The sequence below is a fragment of the Alligator sinensis genome, unplaced genomic scaffold (assembly GCF_000455745.1).
Source record: "Alligator sinensis unplaced genomic scaffold, ASM45574v1 scaffold762_1, whole genome shotgun sequence".
Taxonomy (NCBI): Eukaryota; Metazoa; Chordata; order Crocodylia; family Alligatoridae; genus Alligator; species Alligator sinensis.
In genome coordinates, this window is record NW_005842863.1 from 569275 (window position 1) to 593289 (window position 24015).

Sequence of the window (24015 nt, forward strand, 5' to 3'; positions counted from 1 at the left end):
CCAGATCCATCTATTCTTCTAATGAGAAGCCCTGGTGACGGAGCTGTTCCCCCAACCCTTGCTCAGAGGGAAAGACTCCTGCAAAGAGCAGGGGAGGGACAGGAGCAGTGGGACACTTTATGAAGAATTTGTATGTGCTTTTACTTTTTCCCAAACACATTCCTATTGTGTGCAAGTAAAGAATGCCATATGGAGTGTATATTTACACTCTGACTCTCACAGGAAAGAGGTGTTAACTGGCTCCTTTAAGAAGCAGCCTTGAAGGCTGGTTAGGTAAAGGGAGGAGGGGAGGTGAGTCATGACATCTCCTGGACACTTTATGAAGAATTTGTATGTGCTTTTACTTTTTCCCAAACACATTCCTATTGTGTGCAAGTAAAGAATGCCATATGGAGTGTATATTTACACTCTGACTCTCACAGGAAAGAGGTGTTAACTGGCTCCTTTAAGAAGCAGCCTTGAAGGCTGGTTAGGTAAAGGGAGGAGGGGAGGTGAGTCATGACATCTCCTGCTTAACTGCGTGGCTGCTCTTGTATTTGCACAAGGGGTATCTTCTGTGGGGGGAGATTCCTTTAATTCACTTATTGTTCATTCAATTTCTGATTGTCAGCAATATGTAGAAACCAAAGCCTGCCTTCTCCCTAAATCAAGCTAAAAGTTAAACAATTTCTTCCCAGGATGTACAATAAGGTAAGGAAACTGAGGCATGCCCTGTGATCATAGAAATGCTGCAAAATACTACTATACTCTGGGACTATCACCGACAGTATTAGACTGGACATTAGAAAAAAAAAATCTTTATAGTGATGGTTGCCAAAATATGGAATACGCTTACAAGGGAGGTAGTGCTGTCCTCTCCCTTTGGGTTATTTAAAAGGAGATTGGACAGACACCTGGCTGGGGCAGGGGGTCAGACTCAATGATCAAATAAGTCCCTTCCGACCCCAACATATATGAAACTATGAATTCAGTCCACTCTGGGATACTGGAAGATCTGACCAAATACTATCCCTGTATATGCAACATGCCATTTAACAAGTAACATCTATGAGATTTAATAACCATTTTTGCAGCTAGTTATCAGGTGATAAATTGCTTGAATGTGTGACATATTACATCCATCCATCCAGGAAGAGCACACACCAACTGCTGAAGCTTCCTTAGCCAGACTAAGGGTTTTTGAACCCGAAAGCTTGCTTAATAACTATACTCCAACCATTTGGGTTGGTCTAATAAAAGATATCAAATTCACCCAAGGAACCTTGTCTGACATATTACAAGGCAGGTAAGGTTCTTTGGGTAGATGTGATATCTTTTATTAGACCAACTGAATATTTGGAATAATGTTCTTAGCAAGCTTTCGGGTGCAGTCACCCTTCGTCAGGCTTAGGGAGTCTTTGCTGGTCTACAGAGACTCCCTATGCCTGACAAAGGGTGACTGCACCTAAAAGCTTGTTAAGGTCTTTAGACCAACATGGCTACAACCAAAAACCCAGTGACATGTTACAATATATTCCTCCATCAAAAAGCTGATCTTACTTTAACTGCAACATCTACCATGGGCCTTAGTTTCCTAAATGACATCCTAAGTAGTTTAATGTTCCATGACTTCCATTTTTAATAGTTAAATAGAGTTTTCATATACCTATTGAAATGAGAGCCCAGTTATACTTTTAAAACCAGACTGAATTTTAGGAGTATCCACTGTGCTGCACTATAGCATTTTTACAATTTCATTTTTGCAGTGATGTCAAATACGAGCTCAAGAATTGCAATGAATATACTAATGATAAAATGTAACAAATAATTAGTATTTTATATTTGTTTTTATATGTGTAATGATACACATTATCACTCACTCTTTCTTTTCTTTAATCCTGGCCAATTAAGAACATGGTACAACTCTCCAGTTACTTTTAAGAAAAAAAATCTACCTGCTTCTCGACCCTCAGTGGCACCATAACATATTGAGGGATATCAATGTAAAAGTACAAAACAGTGTTACAACTACCTTACAATCAGTTCTCAGTTTAAGGCATCACAGATGGAGTTTATCATTGTGTACCAAAAAGGGAAACTCTAAGACTGATTTTGATTTATGAACAAATAATAACTAAAATATGTATAATAAAAATGGTATAATCCATAGCTGCTATATTGTACTTTTCATCGGTAGACCCCTTTGTAAGGTCAGAAAGCATTATTACTATGACTTCATAACTGAGAATACCAAAGGCAAAAAAGTGAACAGATCTGTGCCCGAAGTTATGATAGAATAAGCAAATAGGATAATAAGACTATGGGCACAGCTATGGGCACCAAAATGGTCCCCCAATATGCCAACTTTTTATGGCTCACCTAGAAAACTTCCTCAAGGACTGCACCATCAAACCCTTAATCTACTTGACATACATAGATGACATCTTCAACATTTGGACCGAAACCCTTCAGGTCTTTGATTGATTTCCACCAAAACTTCAACAATCATCACCCCTCCATCAGACTATCACTTAACACCAGCATTTCCTTTTTGGACACCATGATCAATATCCAAGATGGTAAAATTCAAACCACCATACATAAGAAACGCACATACCAACATACGTATCTACACAGAACTAGCAATCACCCCAAACACACCAAGAAAGCTGTAATATAGAGCCAAGCTCTCCGATACCACTGAATTTGCAGCAAGGAGAATACCAATGACCACCACCTGACAAATCTCAAAAGGGCCTTCAGCCAACAAAGACACTCCTCCAGAGAGATAGATCGTACCTTTGAAAGAGCCACCCAGATACCACATGAAGATTTACTGCAGTATAAGAAGAAAATCCACACAAATCACACACCATTAGTCATGACATATCACCCTTCCCTGGAACCTACATGGAAAATCCTCAAACAGTTGCAACCCATACTAGAAGAAGAACCAATGCTTAAAGAGATTTTTCCAGAGCCACCCATCCTAGCCTTCAAACAAGCATTGAACCTTGCTAACCTCATCACCAGAAGCAAACTCCCTATGACCAAAACCACATTGATAAATGGATCGAGACCATGCCAGGACAAGAAATGCAAAACCTGCCAACATCTCCACCACCCCCACTATAACTACACCCCACAACAGAACCATCACCATTCCTGGATCGTACACCTGCACCTCCAGAAATGTTTTACATCTCATCCAGTGCAACAAATGCCCTGAGAGAAAATTGGAGAAACTAAATCGGAGAAATTGTTGTTGGAGAAACCAAACAACTGTGCACCAGAATGAATGCACACCAAAAATCTATCAAAGACAAGAATGCCCAACTACCTGTGTGCGGGTGCACACTTCTCACAGGACAATCACTCCCTCTCCGATCTCGCAGTTCTAATCCTCAAAGGAACTTACAAAACACCTTCCATAGGCGAGCCTACGAACTTCACTTCATAAGTCTACTGGATACAAAAAATCATGGACTCAATATAGACATTAGTTTTTTGACACATTACAACCTGCCTGACATCTGATTCACCAGATATCTGCCTGACAGCCTCTTTTCTACTTTGTACTCTATCACTGCACTGCCTCCCATCAGCCTTTTTTCTTCTGCTCTCTTCCCCCTCCCCTTCCCTCTCCCCCTCCCCACTCTGCCTTACCTTGTCTTTCTAATTCTATCTATTTACATTTTCACTGACACCCTACCACACTTTTAGCTTCTTTCATTTCTTGGATTCTCAGAACAGCAGAGACTTCCCATGCCTGGAGAAGAGTGACTGCACCCAAAAGCTTGCCAAGAACTTTTTTCCAACTACTCAGTTGATCTAATAAAAGATATTGCATCTACTCAAAGAACCTTGCCTGTCAAATAGGATAATGTAACACCAAAAGAGCTGAAGAAAAAAAAAAAAGATATATTCTTGAAGGGTTTTAGCTGGAAGTCGCAATCAACATTTCTCCTTACTTCATTTTGAGCTGTTTCAGGTCATTATGCACATATTTAACTTTAATGGGAATTTCTTACAGGCCTTGAGACAATATATCCTGTGCTATATAATTCTTAATAGTCTTGCCAAACAGGTTTCTTGGGCATGACTGCATGTACAGGAAATACTATAGACAAAAATAAAAACAAATATCTGATGAGAGAATAAACTAGATAATAGATATGGTCAAAAGAAGCCAGGGACATACATGTTTCTCAGGCATCTCAAAAGAGATCTGATGATTATTTATGAATGTAAATGCTATTTTATTTAACTAAGTATTTCCACTGAAGAGTTTCAGTGTTTGTCTGCCTTCCTTCTCCCTCTTTAGTACTTACACTGTACTTTCCCAGACTCTCATATTACCGCCAGAGATGGTAAAACTTGATTGAATTAAATAAATGATTTGAACTTTCACAAACTAGATGCAAACTCTTTTGAGGTTCAAAAATTGTTAAGCATCCTGCCCCTCAAGTTTTGACACTAGTCCATCCACTTCCTGGTTTGCATAGTATACAACAGCAATATTTCTGATCAGCTGGAACGAAGTATAACCCGCCCCTCGCCCCCCCCCAAAAAAAAACCCATATACACAAAAGCCTATTCCCACAATATTTCCAACCTTTTCGGGGTTCCCCTATATATACTACTCAAAGATACTACAGTGGGTCAACAATGCAATGGTTCTGCCTGTAAACAGCAAAATCCTTCACAAAAAGTCTGAATCCATTTTTAGTGTATTTAGGCATATCTATATGGCATGCCTTCAATAGCTCTGCAGTTCTGTGCAATGTGCCCCTTGCCCAAGGATGAATTTCTTTTTCCAAACTGCTGTGTACCTTTCCATTATACAATTTACACAAATGACTACATGCTTGTCACAAACTCTTCAGCTGATAGGGTTATAAGTCAGACAGCTATAAAATATCTCTGGTGGAATTTATTAACTATCCAATTATCTTTACATTTCTGAAACATAATATTAAATAATATTTCAAGTTGATTTCAGCTGCATTTAGATGTTTAAGCTGCTATCACACAACAAGAATGAAAACAAACTTTGCTATTAATTTTTTTTTACTGTTAGAGGTGTAGATTTCAACAGTATATAAGAAAGAAGTTAACTGAAACCCAAACAAACTTAGAATGCCTTTACGAGATTAGTTGACAACATTTTTTATATTTATGCCTTATTTATAGCATTTATGTTGGTTCATGAGTGTAATTTATATAAACTAAACCAAGCTCATGGAACTAATAAAGTTAAAAATTAATGAATTAGCATGAATTAACAGTTTAAATATTTCACGTGTAATGTACTTCTCATCACAATTCCATGACAATTGCAAAGGTTTTACTGAAATAAACATTTTTTGGATGGCAGCTGTTAGTGTGTTACCACACATTGGCACCACATGTTATGGACCCAAATCTGAGTCTTTCCCATATAAATTTCATCTTATCTTTCAGTTCAGCATTAAGAAAAATATCAGGTTTATGAGTTAAGAACTAGTTATGTTTCCATTTCATTTTGCCTGTAAGCATTGCTGTCCTGAGGATATTATAAGGAATGGTCAATGATTTTTGGTTTGTGGTCAAAGAAGCCACTGTCTTTCAAACAAAGCAGAAAAAATAAATGGCTTGAAACGAAATAGTTTCAAAGGGTTTTTCTGGATTGCACACAGATATTACTATAGTCTATTACTGCACATGTAGACATGTAGAAATGTATTTTTATTACCTGAGCATTAAGTAGTTCCTCACACTTGTGTGAGTGTTTTTCAATTGCAGAGATATACTGTTTTTCAATGGCTGTTTCTTGCTGCTGAACTGCAGACTGCAGCAATGCCTGAAAACAAAATATAAAGCAAACCAGTTTCAACAGAGAAGGCATACTTAATTCTATAGCTGGAATAAGCATTTTCTGACACTGCAAACTTATGTTTGTATATAATAGATATCTGATATTCAGCTACTAAATAATGTGCAACTATTGAAGTACTTTCCCTATATAACACCATTTTGCTTTTATATATTTATTTCCCTTTACCCTGGATCATATTTTTGGGCTCTCATATTTCCTACACACAACTTCTTTATAGAGGGCAACTCACAGAAGAAGATAAAGGGGGTGAGTAGTCCTGTTAAATATACTCAGTTTAGTGGGACCACACAAGATGAGACACATATGAAAGCTTCTGAAAAAAAAAAAAAGCCAGACATATTTCACTGGCTGACAAAACTCCACATCCTCTCGGCACACTGTAAGATCCCATGGGCCAAGCATGATCTTCATGACCACAAGTCAAGTGAAAGCAGATGGAAATTCTGAGTAATTTAAAACATAAAAGAAATGCCTCCCGGGAAGTTCACACTCCAATGTGAAGAGGTGGAAGTCAAAGTGTGGAAAGTCAAAGTGAGAAGACAATATTCAAAAGATCATAAGATTAGGAACATTTATACATATGCTTGATTGAACTGTGCAAAGGTTAAAGTATCTGTGTGCACCCACCAAAAATAGATTATCAGAGAACCCAGATTACTTTTTGCAGAAATTATGTCCACCCGCTTCCTTTGAGAAGATGTTAGAATTTTTACCTTCACTTTACTCACTCCCCTGTTATCCATTTTGTTTCCAATATTATAAGCTATTTGTGTGTCACTCTGCAAAATGTGTTCTTTGTACTATTTATATATACTATAGCAAATTCTATTTTTATATTGTAATCAGAGTATTGAACTACTTGTAATTATAATGTAAGTTGAAACAGACATAAGTCTTATGGAAAACAGATCTTTGGCATACACAGTAAGCAAAAAAAGCTGAAGTCTTTTAAATAATCTTTGTGTAGAAGATAAATTTACTTGATAGGAAACAATACACACTAAATAAGATGCTGAATAAATATATAAAAGCCTTAGGAGAAAAAAATAGTTGTATGGCTTTTGGTCTATCCTTCTACATTTTCCAATAATTAGTGATGTTTTGCAAACATTAGTATTTTCCAGGATGATACATACCACTGTGTAATTCAGTAGCAGTTTCATTGTAGCTACTGAAATATACTTACTAGAAAATTAGCAAATGACAGATGGTGCTTCACATTAGATTTAATCAAAATGTGAGAATAAGTTTAGTGGCTTTCCCAGTAGTTGAATCTAGTACTAAATTTAGAGGTCTTTTTTCTCTTTTTTTCTGCTAATCATGTTAGCTTATTACATTGCCAGAATTTGCTTTGGACACAAAAACTTAACTCTCAGAGGACTGCTGCCTGGGAACCTCACAAAACTATATTTTGAAAGTAAATCCCATAACGCAGACATTTTCACTGCTGGAAGTCAATGAGAAACCTGAAGTCCTGAAGGACTTGCTACAACATTTAAAGGGGCCCTCACTGCAAAAACATTGCCCACCCCTAAGCTATGAAATTCTGTTTTGCCATGCAGCTGTCTGGCCACAGCTCAGGGGTCCTGAGCATGCTCCCAACACAAGAGTTGCAACCTCAAATAATAAATCACTGCCCAATACTAATAAAATTCTAAACAACAACAACTACTATTACAACAACAGTAACAATAACATCGCCAACCACCACCATTTGGGATAACTAGCTGACATGAACTACTGACATAAACTTAACATAAAATTGGAAATCAGCTAGAAGTATTCTTCTTTCTATTGTTCATAGAACAGTTAAATTAAACCTGGAGTAGGGGAGAATGGAGTCTCTCAACTGCAGCATGTATGCAATGCTGGTTTTAGTTTCTGACTCTCTATATGTATTATGAGAATGCTTTCTGCTGTCTCTCCTGGGCTATGTGACGCACATGAATATTAGTTTTCAAAGCCCGGCACAAAGAGAAAAAAGTCTTTTTTTTTTTTAAACCAAGAGTTAGCTCTGGCCATTGTGTGTTCTTCATTAAAGACCACAGAAATTGGTGTTGCTTCCAAGAACTTATGGGAGCTTCTCCTTTTCTCTTATAATTTGCATGGGCTCTCAAAAGTCCTTTCCAACTCTTGTATCAGTCATTGTTTCAAGCAACTGCATGCAGAACTGTGAGTTGAGAAACAAAAGCAACCTACCTTCAGCTCAAATAAAAAGCCCAGCATGGTCAAGAGAATGAACTGTGCCAAGAACAGAATGATAGTAGGAACATTACACTGTTGCTATTTGCTCTGTTGCATTCCTGTGAGTTAAATAAGCAACTTTATAATGTCTTTACAGTAGGGAATCATAACATACCTAACTGCCTAGCATTAAAACACTCTGTTCACGTCTCCCCATATTGCAGAAAACAAAAAAATATTATATTACAATTCTGAACAATCAAAAATCAGCTTCACTTATTTCAATGCTGTCCAGTCCACTTGACCTTTTAACATTTAGTCTTAAGACTGTACTCACTCTCTATTTTATCATGATTAAATCGAGCAAAACAAAATGACTAAGAAAAACAAGAATTAATGTCCAAAGTGATGGTAGCTGACTAGATTTGGCGGAGGAGGTAGCTGTTAGTTTCCAACTTGGCATACTCTTTAATAACTTTGCTGGCTAATCAAAGATTCAATTTTGCCAAGTCTCAGACTTCAATCTATATCTGTGTTGGCTTATAGATCAGAAAAGGAAACTGATAGTTTGATTTGCTGTCGGATTTGAAAGAAAAGAAAAGAAAAGAAAAGAAAAGAAAAGAAAAGAAAAGAAAAGAAAAACCTCTCATCAATGTGCAAGTAGTATGAATAAGGTAAAAAAATGTATTTAAGTAGGTCCTTCTAGGAAAAGACGCATACTAAGATCAGCTATTTATGATGTCCTTTGCTGAACTATCTTAGAAAAAAAATATAAAGATTGTTATCTAGAGTTACAAACAGAACTCAACATTGTAATTTTAAAGTCAACCATGGGAAAAAGAAAGTGAATCAAGATAAATGTAGCATGGCACATCAAAGCTGTTCCATGTTAAGAGAATTTTAAACAGCTCTAGTAAATTCGATTAAAATGGCTTCTTGACAATCAAAATATCACACAGAATTACATTAATTTCTTCTATGGGCCTCCTCCCTTCTCCTTTACTCTCCCCCCCCCCCTTTTTTTAAATCCCCACATTTTGGCAGTGGAAAAACTTAAAGGGAGAAAAGAAGGCACAAAGATTAAAATACACAAAAGTCAACATCATTTTTCAATTTATTTTGAATACTTCATTTTTTTTCCATGTCAGCAGTAAGAATAATTCCCTTTAATATTAAGGCTAGCGACAGACATTACACATAAATCGGTTTAAGTGATCAGAAACTGGTTTAAACCTGTAACAGAATAGATGTTCAGTGCACATAAACCAGTTTGAAAATGGCTGAAACCGGTTTGAGATAAACCTGGTTGAATGTAGTATCAGACTTAACTGATTTGGGTCAAACCAGTTTATACAATGTCTGTCCCAGACCCCTTGCTGGTTTAAGATAAACCAGAGTCCCCCAGCATCCCAGTATGCTCTCTGGGTGGGGTGGGACTCTGCTCCACAGCAGGGCCGGACCCTCCTCTCTGTTCCCTGGCTGCAGCTCCAGCAGACTTGCAGATACAGCAGTGTCTGCCTGGTTTCCTCCTGCTTTCCCCCTCCCCTCCCCACTCCCTGCTAAGCAGGGCTTCCCCGTCCCCTCTGTTTTACACAGTCACCTACCTCAGCATTAGCTAGCAGACCACATCCTGGCTACGGTCCGTGCCATGGCAGACAGTAGTGCTAGTTTAGGGCTTTTGGAACTAATCAACAGTTCAGTTGGTAATGTCCCTCCATTCCTTCTTTGTTTAGGAAGAGTTTGAACTAATGAGAGAGGCTGTTTGCTTTCTGATGAGGTAATAAATGCTGATAACAGAGCTGATAAATGCTCTGTTATCAAGGTGGGTGGACCCTCCCTAATCCTGCCATGGCCTGGACATGGCCCCCCCCACCAGCTCAGCCTGTGCAAGGGAAGGGAGGGCTGCTCTAGTGCCCCCCGGCTTCTAGCCTGAGCCACTGCAGGCATGTGCCTGCATTTCTGGAATGTCTGACCAATTACAAAGTGATTCAGCCTAGCCAGGTTAGAGTAACCCACAAAGATTGAATCAATTCAGGCTCTGGCTTTCTGAATGTCTGTCCTTAGCCTAAGAGTTTGGCCTGACTTAGTGGTAGTATCCTTTCCTACTTGCTCACCTTCCGCGCTTTATTACGATATAGCATAGCTGTGAAACTATAGCTCGAAAACGATAAGGATCCCTGTTTCTCAATAGGCAGTTTTCTCCAGGAGCACCACTTGATAGAGCCTTTGTCTAATCTTCATCAGTAGTTTTAAGATTGATGGCCAAACAGTGGGATTTAAAAAAAAAATTAAATGAGAGGTCACTGAAGATTTTCCTCATTATATCTCTCCTCACTTTAGGCTATGCTGTTCCTCTGCCTTTCCATATATATGAATTACAGGCAAGAAATGAAATTCAAAGGAAAATATAGTGAGCTATGGTTGAATATCTGAAGTGGAAATTAAATAAATATAGTCTACAGTAACTATGCTGTTAAGTGAGGATGTAGGAGCCAAAGAAAATATATTGGAGTGTGATAAGAGTCACTGCTGGCCTTCTTGTCAAAAGGATCCTAGTAATAGAGTTGTTTCCTCTAACTGAAAAATCTTCTCACAATGAAACTATATGTTGCAGTATATACATTTACAAATTAAGATAATCCAATATAGAAGCATATAAATATACACATTCATATCAGATCACTCACTGCCTGTGCCAAGTTGCTTCAGTTGGCCAAATATGGAAGCTCTTATCTATTTTTAAGTCACATGATTGTACTCTCAGATATATTTGAGTAGTGGTTCCTGAACTGGTCATTCCCACCTCAATTGCTGACACTGACCATAATAGAGGCCATTGCAAAGCTCTTATAAACTGAGAAAACAGGATAGAAAAATATTCAGAAACAAATTTAAAAAACCCAAATTCTCAAGATCCTGCTTTAGACTTCCTTTTTAGAGCATAAAGACACTTTGACTATGCTGAAAGATTCTGTGTGTTGTTAATTTCTCTTTTTTTATATACCAGCTTTAATTGTGCTTGTTGCCTCATGGCAGATACTTCAGAAATAAAATGCTTAAGTCACCAAGAAGTAAAGCAAACACTAGGAACAAATATAAAAAAGGATGAGGCATACCTCCTAGATCTGGATTTGCCCAAATCTGCCTCGTGGCAAGAGATGGAGATCACACTTTGAATTTCTCAATATTTATTTATTTATTTAGTTGGTTATTTAAAAAAAAGGAACAGATGACTAACTGTTCCGAATAAGAAAAGTCAGACTAAAGATGGTCTTTCAGAGAGCTTACATTTTAGCATCAGAAATACACATTTACAAATACAATCTACACAACACATTTTCACCTACTGGCACACAAGAATAGCAAGCTGAATTATTTCATGCTACTTAGATAATGTGACTAACAGAAACAAACTAAGATAGACAAATGGAAGCATTTAATTGGTTGTTGAAGTAAAACAGATTGCAGGAGTGTACACCAAAATATTATCCAGTTGTATATTACACTCACTCTACATATACATAATTATTCATTAATATAATTTATAATGAATCTATGCAATACATTCACCATGCCTCAACTATTCTGTCCCATCTCTGTCTCCTAGTTATGAGATTTCTAAACCAATCAAAACCCTTGCATAGCTTTGAATGAGTCACTTCATTTTTCTTTTTTTAGAAGCAATTTGCCACAAAAGTATTTGCTTTCCCTAAATATAGAATAGCTTCCCAAAGTTACATTGACTAGAGGAATATAATGGACCATAGTCACTAGGCCTGTACAAAGTGGCAAGTATTCGATTTGTAGAGACAGTGATTCAATTCAGTGCTTCGAATCACTGTCCTGATTAGATTCGGCTGAATTGGATCCAAAGATTCGGTGCCGCTTCGGAGATTCGGCCATAGACTAAACAGGCAGCAGTCCTCAATGCTGGACACAGTTGCCTCCAGCTGGTAAGTCTGTTGTGGTGGGCAGAGGGGGAAGGGAAGGGGTGTGTGTGTGTGTGTGTGTGTGTGTGGGGGGGCAGATCAAAACCTCCACAGCAAGGGAGGAATTGGGGCTGGGACAAGCTGTCCAGACGGGGAGGGGGGCTGCCCAGAGCGCAGCCCTGGCTCCACCTGCCCTGAAGAGCATAGCCTGGTGCCAGGCAACTGGGGCTAGCTTCCTGGAGTGCAGCCCTGGCTCTGCCTGTCACACAGAGTGCAGCTCAGCAGTGGGGGTTTGCCGCCCGGAGTGCAGCCCTGGCCAGAAAGGATATAGGGCGGTTCACACTGCTGCGTGTTGCTGCTTCAGGAGCTGCTCGCATGATGGCTTGTCTGGCAGCTCTCGGCAGTGCTCCTGCCACCAGTCCAGGAGGGCATGGGGCGGGGGCATGTGCCCCAGGGTCTGCGTTGGGCGGGCAGGGCTGGGGCTGCACCAGGTGAAAGGTGGAAGGCATTAGGAGTGGGGGCTATGCTCCCCCACCACTAGCCCTTAGCCAGCATGGGGCCAGTGTAAGACTGAGCCCCTGTGCTGCCTCCTGACAAGCAGTGTGCAGTGGCGGGAGCTGGCCTGGCTTCCCCACACCTCACAGATGAGCAGTGGCTTCACCCCAGCTAGGCGAGTGGCACCAGGGCATGACGGGGCATGTGCCACCCGAAAACTTGCTGCAGCACCCCCATAGCCTCCGCTCTGCCGCCCATCCCGCCCCGACCCAGAGGCACACCTCCTCCCCTCCACATGCCCTGCCGTCCCTCACCCAGCTGGGGCAAAGCCACTTCTCATCTGGAAGGTGTGGGGAGGCCGGGACAGCTCCCGCCGCTGCATGCTGCTTGTCCAGAGGCAGCGCAGTGGCTCACTCTCACGCTGGCCCTGCACCAGCTGGGTGAGCAGCAAGGGGGCATAGCCACTGCTCCCAGCACCTTCCACCTTCTGTTCAGCACAGCACCAGATCTGCCTGCCCTACGCAGATCCTGGGCCACACACCCCCGCCCCATGCCCTCCTGGACCAGTGGCAGAACCAGCAGCAAGAGCCGCTGGATAAGTCACTACACAAGCAGCTGCCAGACTGGCAGCATGCAGCAGCGTGAGCCCCCCCACCCCCTTCCTGGGCAGCGCTTGCCCCAGCCTGGGTCCCAGCCCCACCCCCAATTCCTCCCTCTCTGTGGGAGCATTGATCTGCCCTCTCATACCCCTTCCCTTCCCCCTCTGCCCACCACAACAGACTTACCAGCTGGAGGCAGCTATGTACAGCATTGAGGACTGCTGTCTGTTTCATCTATGGCCGAGTCTCTGAATCGGTACCGAATCTTTTCCAAATCTATTCAGAGACTTCCTATTTGATTTGAACCTTTTAATGGGTCTCCTGATTTGACTCATATTTGGAGATTCGGCCACCGAATTGGGCTGAATTTCTTCTGAAGCAAATTGGCTACCAAAGCTTTGCACAGCCCTAACAGTCACAGAGTCAGAAAGTTAGTCACAGAATAGTGACAGGGATACAGGCACTGACAGATCAGATCAATCCAATGAACAATATAGGTCAGTACCCTGATTCCCAAAGTCATAGATCCATATGCTTCAATTTAAAAAAAAAAACTTGTTTTCAACAACCATGGAATAACCAGCCTCCAAGCTAAGTTTTCTAATGCCTCAGTAGTTGAAGGTTAGATTATTGTCTGATCCAACATGTTTTATATTCCTTCTTAAAAAGCCTGCTTTTACCAGCTAAAGAATATGAAAAACAAAAGCACAATAAGAATGCCATATGACACTTCTGTAATATACTTTTTTTGTAAATTATCTAGTAAAAATGTATGACAGAGTGATGGAATACTGCCATTCAATCTGAGATAACTTCATTCATTTCCTTGTAGCTTTGCTGTTTGAGAATAACTCACACAAAACTCAAAACCCTTAGACCACATCTCATCATAAAACAGCCTTCATGTTAATTTTTTTAAAAATACATTAAAAAAGCCCATTGATTTGAGGTACATATACTCACATCATTTTGTTTTTAAAACATAGCCAATTCAAATAACCTACTTTTGGTACAAGGTACAGAAGAAGAAAATACTGTAACAACAGAGAATTGCCTCCATGATCCCTACTCTTCTAAGATATCCTCTGTGAGATTATCCTGATGGATTTCATATTTCACACTTCAAGGGGAAAGGTTTCATATTTCACACTTCAAGGGGAACCTGTTCCTATATGTGCTTTAACTATGACAGAGTTTGGTTTGTTGCATGTCTAGATGGATTCTGGGTATTCTAGAGGTGTGCTCCTAGGTTTGTTTTGGCCTAGAAATTATCTAACTGCATGCTATCATGTATTTTTGGGATGCTGCAGTGTGGGGTTTTTACACATTCCACAAAGATTAGCAATATTAAAAAAAATATTCTACTCAGTTTGAGAATCAAAATTCTTTTAAAAGCAAAAATTATGGTTTTGACTCGACAATGCTACTAATAAGCAAGAGAAACTTATTCTTTATTTCTATACGCTGTAAATATGGAATACTTTACACTTCCAAAGTTAGTTCATATCCTTGGAAAGACAAAATGTAACAAATGAGAGGTTTTGCCAAAACACAGCCACCCAAGCCCACCATTAATGCAAAACAGTTTACCCAACCCTTAGATATGTCCAGATTGAATTCTACTGCCAATGGAAACCACTACTGTTTGTCCAAGAAAGGATTTATCACATGACCAAAAGCTGAAATTTATGAGAAATTGTTCAATTAAACAAAAAGATTTTAATTTTATTTCCATAGGAGCAACAAAAATGATGGAATTCCAGTTTAAAAGGATTGCCAGTTTTTACACAAACCTCCTTTTTTGGAAAAGGATTCAGAGTCTGAACATGACAAAAGGAAAATAAAACAGACTAAGTTTATCAACCTTCTCTCTTCTCAGAAATATTACAAAAGTAATTCAAAACCCTGGGAAAAATAGGACTCTTAATTGCAACAGTTTTCCTGACTATGTTACAAACAGTACATAAATTCAGAGGACACACTAGCATGTGTATGTACCACAAGATACACAAATTAAGTAATGTGTATTACTGAAAAGTGGAGCATCTAAAAAACCTCTGGTGAATCCTAAAGCACATCCACTTTGTAATGTGTTATGGTAGCTCAGACATCATCAATTTAAGCGGCTGAAAGAGATCTCTGATATTTACATACAAAATTACCAGTCTGCTTTGCCTCAAAATAGCTATATTCAATACTGGCAGCACAAATAGCTTCTTAAATGAAGGTCTACCCAAAATTGGTATATTGTGATCAAAATGCAAAAAACAGAATAAAGATAAGCAACAGATCATAAGAACTGCATTACTGATACCCCGATGATCCATCTAATTCAGTATTTTTCTTCAGAAGCAGGTAGTTCTTGCTACTTCAAATGAAAGCAAACAAAATAAGCAACATGCCTAATCAACTGTTCAGCGATAAAAGAAGAATGTTGAGCATATATTCTTTCTTTTTCAAACCTCTGTAATGATTAGAACAACTCTAGAATGCATAAAATCTGACTAACCTTGTGTCATGAGTTGTTACGAAACATCAGACACCATATAAACGTCAATATCTCAAAGCTGTCTTTTTTTCAAATGAACGTGTATTTTATGCACTGCAGATAGGGACCCTGCTTATTATCATTATTATTGCACTCATATTAAGAGAAACCTTCTCTGAAGGGTAATGAAACACACCCATTTCAATACTACCAAACAGAGGACATACAGCTAACCAAGAATTTTAACAAAAAAACACATTTGATGCTTATTTGGGTCAAGGTCAAGCTGGAATTTGTAATGGAGTGGCCTCTAAGTGAGATAAAATAGAAACAACATGTTGAGTTGAATTTACTGAACTTTTTCCACTCTTAGTTATAGCATGTTACCAGAGCTTTAACAAAGTTCCTGCTTTGAACTTTTGTACACTAAAACAACCAGTATTTCCTTTGGAAAAAATTTCTCAGAAGTTATTCATGACAAAAAGGAAAGCCATTTCTATGTACATCGGCTTATGAAAAAAATTAGCTTTTTCAAACCTAGAAGAACTAAACTGTGGACTTTCTTCTACTGTCCACATAGTGAACTGCACTACCAGGTATTTGAAAGGAATATAATCATAACATAACAGAGATACGCATTTGAATAGATTAATATATTTTATGAAAGGCCAGTTATTAATAACTACAATTTTAGTTTTCTATTACAGCTGTTAACACTGTTTTCAGTATCTTGGTAATGATCAGGAACTACTCAGCTCCCTCAACATGTTTGATTTGTCTGGATTTCCCACTGTATTACTCGTTTCTGATTATAACTTATTTATTTCTACATTTTATTTTCCTCGGATTCCTGGTGCAAAAGCTATCTGCAAAAACACCTCTGATCAAGTTTCCCACCACAGTCATTTCATTTACAGCATAATCCTCAGTTTTGTATATTCACTGTTAAAACACATCTGCACATAAACCTGCTATTGAAAAAGGAGAGAAGAAAGAAATATAATAGTTGCTATATTTATTATGCAGAGGTTCTCAGATATTACTGTGATAGATGTCAATATAGGAATCTCGACAGACTCTTTTTATGAACTTTCCAAAAAGCAAAGTAAAAATCTGTCTCCTCCCAACACCAAAGTTCTTCAAAAATAAAGTTCATATCCAAAGATTTCTCTACATGTCCAGACATCCTTTATGACCAAACACAGTATTGCAATATCTGTCAGTCACACAGAAAAAAGCTTTCCAGGAGTTCTTCCAAAGCTGTAAAAATACTGAAAAGCAGTCTGAAGAACATAAGCTGCTAACAAGTTTTAAACTAGTTCATATGCAAAAGCATACAATCTTGTGTGAAATAAGGAATGCAAGAGACAACATTACACCAGCATACAGGCCTGACTTCTGTAAAGAGTACAGATTCTTGTTTATGACACTTCATAATAAGAAAATGTAACTATAAGCAAATTTTCTTTTCTTCATCATCAGTGCTCACCATTGATACACAACTAGCAATAACTAGTGATAATAGCCCATAGAGAGTAATTAGTACGAAAGAGTAATTCTACATACCAGTATAACAATCCTGCCATAAGTTTAGCTGTTAGATAGATTTGAATGAAAAATGTGCTAAGTCCATAAAAAGGAAATGAGCAAAATTCAGGGCCTGTGTTTTCAGAGTTCAGAATAAACAGACCGTAGGCCAACTGAGACTTGGCATAAGTGTCCAACAGACAAATTCTAGTCCCAGAATTTAGAATTGAGTGATAAGTAAATATAGTACAGATGCAATAATAAACTGAATATAAACAGAATAATTGCTTGAATAGCCTCATATTAGTGTGTGTGTGTGTGTGTATACATACACACACACTAATATGAGGCTATTCAAGCAATTATTCTGTTATATAAAATGTATTTAGCTGCATTAGGCAACTGCAACAATACTATCCTAAGAAATGAATATGAAGCTATGGTGAAAAATAATGGTTTAGAAACAGATTATTAATTCAGAGATTCATAACTAGAACACGGAAATACATAGAAAGTAAAAGATAATGAATATGTATAACCCATAGGAGGCATGAGTGTGAGGGTCTAAAGGATGGCCCCAACTGCCACAAGATTGAGATAGACTGACTGTTGAACTGTCTGGGTAGATCAGCCTTCGGTTTTTCCTTCTTAGGAACACAAATATACAAGCAGCAGCCCTGGGAACATAGATGCTATTATATTTCTCATCTCCATTTCAGACTGTACAATTTGTTTTCTTTGAATGTTTAATAAAAGAATGCATACAAACTACCTGCCACTGCTGAGTGTACTCACAACCAATCCCTTACTGTAGCAAAATTGGACAAATCTTTACAATCAACAAGGATTTAATATAACACTAGCCCATCCACAAAATTATAAATGACCAAAATACGCAGCTTGGAGAATATCTTCCCAATGCCAAATGCAAAGAAGATTCTATGCTTAGGTTACAGTGCTTGAAGAAATTATGTATTCTTGTTAATGTAAGGGGCAGCTTTCTGAAAATTACCTCAAGATGCCTATGATTAGTGCCTTGGAACTGGCTCTGGACCTGGAAAAATGTGCTTCTTTTTCTTTTGGTGGCTGTAATTCTAACCTCGAAGTGTCTTCCAGTTTTTGAGCAAACTAATTAAAACACTAGTCAAAAAAACAGTCTCTGGAGTTGCCTTTTAGCTAAATTTCTGAGACATGTTGCAGGCCAAGGCACTTATTATTTTTCTGGTGAACATTCTCCTACCATCCACAAAAAAAAGAGGTTTGTCCTCATTTACCTATTTGATCATACAGATTCCTACAAACTCATGCCCATCAAATACTATAATTTTATCTCAAAGACACTGCAGTAGCAAATGGAAATTCCTATGAAAGGGCCCATTAGACAGCTGTGGCTAAATCTTCTTCCATCTCCAAAGCCTGATTAATTGTGTCCAATAACACTAAATGTTCTCTCTTACATATTATCAATATCTTTATTAAAATGACTGCAGGAACTGGTGACACAAGACCTCTTGAAGGTACAGTAGCATGCAAAGAATCCCAATTCTATGCTTTGTAATGACTAATTTCCACAGCATCAGGCTGTTTCCTCAGCTAACAGATCATCATAAAGTGAGACCCCCAGTGGATTTCAATTAAGTGTTGGTCTTGCCTTTCTCCCATGCATATCAGAAGCTTTCCATGACATAGTTTTTTTTATTAAAATGGAAGAGCCCCAATATGCCCCTTATAGTTGAGCATATCATCAGAGATGTTCATCTTCACTTGGCATTCCCTGTTGAATGCCCCTGCGTCCAGCCATGATCTATCTTTTCCAAGACTCAAGTGTTTTGGCCAGGTCACATGTAGTTCCTCCACTTCGGGGACATCAATTGTTCATAAAATTCCAAAGCAAATGCACAAAAATTTCCAAACACAGCACCGTACCAAACCTTTTCCTCAGTAACACTTATTCAAAAGGGAGGTACCTGTGTGTTTCTGATGATGCTACTTTACTTCACTCCTCTCACAGAGAAAACAGGTAACTAGCAACTGTTCTCTATTCTGGCAATCTGTATGGAGTCCAGAGGTCCTGTCAACACTTGAAGAAAAGAGCATTCCTAGGGCTCCCGCTACATGTTACAGGTATCGCACAATTAACTGGTCAATGCACAGTTACCTTGAGACCAGCTATGTGAGCAAAGTATTTATCATGCCATAAAAAGCTTGAACCAGCTAGGAAGTCAGACCTCGAAAATGAGTACTACCTTTATAGCTGGTTGCTAATGAGCTTTAATTTGAACATGCAGCAGGGTCTCCCCAGCAACTGGGAGCCCCATCAGTTGTGGGCTACCAGCCTCAGGGATGCACCTTGTCCAGCCAGGGCTGTGAGTCCCACAACTGCTAGGGACTCTAAGCCCCAGCACCTGTGAACTTTGCATCCTCATGCACCCCACAGCTGAAGATACTAGGTCCCTGAAGCATGCCTTCTAGTGCCGGGATCTAGCTGGATCCTGGAAGCCGCAGAACATGGCTGCAATCTCCCTGCCTCAGAGGTGTGTGAAACCCCTGGGCAAGGAGATTGCTACTGCAGCTATCTCCCCACCTCTGGGATTGGACTCCCCCTGCATGGGCAATAAGGTGCAATGGAATCTAATATTCAATCCCACAATTGCTTCTCCTGCCATGCATGTCAAAAAGCGAATACTACTATTTTGTGGCATGGCAAAAGGCGTGACTGTGTGAATTGTACTTAGATCTCACTGCACCTTTACCTGCACATATATAGAGCCCCCAGAGTTCTATATATGCAGTCCAGGTTCCAATTGACTGAAAAGAACTGCAGAAGCAGTACTTGCTCTGAGCAGCTAAGTTGTGTTAGCTGTGCTTTTTGCAAAACTATATTTTTATTCTTACCTGGGTGCCAAGCAATCCCCAAGTGCCCAGAGGAGCAGAAGAGAATCTCTGAGGTAACTGGCCAACCCCTTCCTTCTGGAAACTAACAGTGTGCTTGGTAGCCAGCGGCAAAGCTGCCTGACTAGCTAACATGTGGCTAGATACCTTTAGCCCCACATAAATGCAATTCAATTCTGGAAAAAAGTGAACTAAAATCACAGTTTGATAGGGTGCTGACACACATGGCAAAAACAAAAGAAACACTGCTGTACCGAAAGAAAAATCGCATCAGTTTGACCTGACTCCCCAGCATTGGTATAGCTTGTGCACTTCAGCAGGGATCTTTGGCATCAAAAAGCCCCGTTAAAGCATGTGAACTATGTAGATGCCAGGCAAGCTGGGTTAAACTGACACAATTCCTCTTCTGGGCATGTGTTGCATTCAGTGTTGGGGCATGCCAAGCTGAAAGTAAAGTGCTGGGTTTTTCTTTCAATGTCTGTAAGCACCCGTATGTCTCCTCTGTAACATGCATTTACTATCAAAGACATGTGCTCGCAGTGCAATGAAGATACATTATTAAAAGGGGGCAGGCTCATGGGTGTGAGAGAAGGAACACTCAGAAACTGAACCTAGGCTATAATATCAAACTCTCTCTTACAAGAAATGGGCATGACCATGGAACATATCTACAAATGTACAGTTTGTTTAGTTGGCTTCAAGTTTTCCTTCAACAACAGCTTTATACATACAGAACCATGCAATACTCAAACAATAAACATAACATTAATATGACTAATCAAGCTCTCTCTCCAACTGGATGAAGGGATACATACACACACAAACACACTCATAGAATGTAGACTTTTAATGGCTTGATTCTTCTGATTAATGAAAAACAGAACATGAATAAACCTGAAAATAGATAGAGGGTTAAATATTCTAGAAAAAAAGATTTTTCGGGATTTTCTTTTCATCTCTCTTTTACCATTTCTTTTCTTTTAGGTACTGGGCCAGAATGATGGAAAAAACTTACCAGATATTCTGAAAACATCAATCCTAAAACTAACATGACTCTCCAATGGTTTAAGTTCTACCCTCATTCTGATATATTATTCACCACTTACAACCCACTGTCCAAAGCAAAACACATATGGAACAAGTCAGAGAGGCAGCAAGACCGAAGTACTTGAGACACTAATTCAGTGCTTATTCGGGAAAGGTTCTTAATTACTTTTTTCCCCAATGACTATGGTTTAAAGCCTCTTTTTCCCTAAAGAATCGCAAAGGGAGTTAATGCTACAACTTCCTCCTTTTCTAAATACCTCTGATGATATAGGATTATTTAAATTATACCCTTTGTACTTATAGGTCAATCAAGTTCTTTGACCATAACAGTTCAAATAATTACTCCACAGATTCTGGCAGTATAACATTCAAATTTATTTTTGGAAATTTCTAGCCTCCATGGCTATAATTCACCACCAGTAAAGTCAGTGATAGGAACCATGAAAAAACAGGATAGAGGAAAAACTTTAGTTATGTCTACACTAATCTTTCCGTATTACTGGCACGCTACCCCACTGGGTGAATTATACTCATGAATTTTCCTAGCAAAGATGCTTGTGGGTCTAGAGCAGATTTAAGACAGAAGCTGCTTTGAAAGATCTTGCTATCTAGTATCATTATGTAGATCTTAGCCAATGAAAGCAGATCAACTTGTAGTCATATTAATAAACTATAGGATCTATTAATAGACTATAGGATCTCTTGCAAATCAGGAAATTTTACATTTGGTTGTGTGCTCCCCTCACTCCCAACATTTATATACTATAAAAAAAACCTTTGTACACTTTTATAGTGAATTATCTCAAATTATATCAGTGTTTAGATTTGTCAAGTATATTATATTTTCCTCAATTAATGAGGCTCTGAGTCAGAAATATTTTCCATTTGGAAATATATATCAGGTGTGACAGCCTTAGTCACTGTCCTACTGAAAGCAGGCCAAAGGTATACCTTATACACTAACTCAGGGCTATCCAATTCCTTGGTGGTTGGGGGCAACAACACTGCATGAACCATAGTCTGGGGCAGAGAGGAGGGAGGAGAGTGGCATGTTGCATTAGGCTGCTTGCTGGCCCTCCGCCCCCCAGCCTTGACCGCATGTGCAGCTCAGACAACCCAGCTTTTCCCTGCTGGGTACACAGCATGGGCAAACCAGCTTCCCTACTGCACATACATTGTGGGCAGTTCCTTTGCTGCCATGTAGGCCTGTGTGAAGCGGCTAGTATTCGCTTTGGATTCAGCTGATTAGGGGGACAGTAATTCAATTCGATGATTCGAATCACTGTCCCGATTCAATTCGGCGATTTGGCTGCTGCTGAATCTCAGAATCAGGCAGGCCCATCCCCTGCTCACTCTCAGCCCTAGCAATGGCTACCCCACCCACCCCACCTCCTGGCACTTGTTAAAAAAAAGCCCCTACTCAGCAGATGCTGCCAGGCGGCGGGCTATCTCCGATGCCCCCCACTGCTCCACACTGCATGGGGGGCTCTGCACAAGCCCCCCAACCCCTTCCTTGCTCCCCCAGCCCCCCCACGGGTGCCCCACCCAGGCCAGCTCTGGCCCTTTAAGAAAAAAAACCTGAGAAAATCCCCAGACTCACTGCTCCTGCTGGCGGGGGTGATCCCTGCTGCCACCGCTGCCCTGTGCCACATGGGGGGCTCTGCATGAGCCTCCAAAGCCCTGAGGCCACTGCAGGAGTGCTGAGTCTGGGGGTTTTCTCGGCTTTTTTTTTTTCTTAAAGGGCCGGAGCTGGCCCAGGTGGGGCACCTGTGGGAGGGCTGCAGGAGCAGGGGGTGGGTCGGGGGCTCGGCCAGAGCCCCCCATACAGTGTGGGGCAATGGGGGGGCAGCAGGGATTGTCCCCCCACCCAGCAGCACCCAGGGGTTCCCCCATGATCCCCTCCCCCCTCCCCTAGTACTTATCAGCTTGGAGTCAGCCGCAGCTCCCTGCTGCAGCCACCAGAGACTCCATGAATCATCAAAGCTCTCTGAATCTTTTCCAAAATTTCGGAGAATTTTGAATTGATTCGGACCTTTAAATCGGTCCCCTGATTCAATTTGGATTCAGAGATTCGGCCACCGAATCAGGTCAAATCTCCTCCGAATCGAATCACCACCCAAAGCTTTGCATAGCTCTACTGCCATGCACACAGTAGTGCAGCCTGGCTCCCCTTTGCCATGCACGCAAGTAGCTCAGCCCCCTCCCTTGCTCACATTTTGAATTGATTCGGACCTTTAAATCGGTCCCCTGATTCAATTTGGATTCAGAGATTCGGCCACCGAATCAGGTCAAATCTCCTCCGAATCGAATCACCACCCAAAGCTTTGCATAGCTCTACTGCCATGCACACAGTAGTGCAGCCTGGCTCCCCTTTGCCATGCACGCAAGTAGCTCAGCCCCCTCCCTTGCTCACAGTATGTGTAGCACAAACACCCCATCCCTATCCCACTACCCTACTCTACCCTCAAGAGTGGGGGGAGGGGAGGGGATGCTTGGAGATCATGTCTATCACTGCATCAGAATCATTGAAGTGAGCGGCAGGCAGCTGGCAGGAGACACCAGGGTACGTGTTAGCCCCTTGGGCTAGGAACAGACATTCAGAAAGCCTGAGTATGAATTGATTCAATCTTTGCAGGTTAGCCTAACCTGGCTATGTTAAATCAATTTTGTAACCAGACAGACATCCCAGAAATGCAGGCACATGCCTGCAGTGTCTCAGGCTAGAAGCAGGGGGGTGTTAGAGCAGCCCTCCATTCCTTTTCAAAGTGCTGAGCTGAGGCCCCAGCAGGACATTTTGATTAGGGAGGGGTTCCCCCCTACGTCTGACCAGCCCAGCAGGGAACTGATAACAGTGTTTATCATCTCATTAAGAAAACAACAGAGGGACATTACCAGCTACCTGTTGACTCTCCCTTTGTCTTGTCTGCCACAGCATGGACCACAGCCATCACGTGGTCTGCTAGCTCAGTGTTTCTCAACTAGTGGAATGCAAAGGTC

The 24015-nt window shown here is 40.3% G+C and overlaps 1 protein-coding gene across 1 annotated transcript in view; it reads right to left on the minus strand.

Moving 5' to 3' along the window:
* Positions 1 to 24015, minus strand: part of LOC102379068 (coiled-coil domain-containing protein 91-like) — a 205898-nt gene that overhangs the window by 166373 nt on the left and 15510 nt on the right. The window contains exon 2 of the mRNA XM_025191851.1: positions 5714 to 5821. Coding sequence (XP_025047636.1) covers positions 5714 to 5821 — 108 coding nt within the window. The remainder of the gene's footprint in view (positions 1 to 5713; positions 5822 to 24015) is intronic.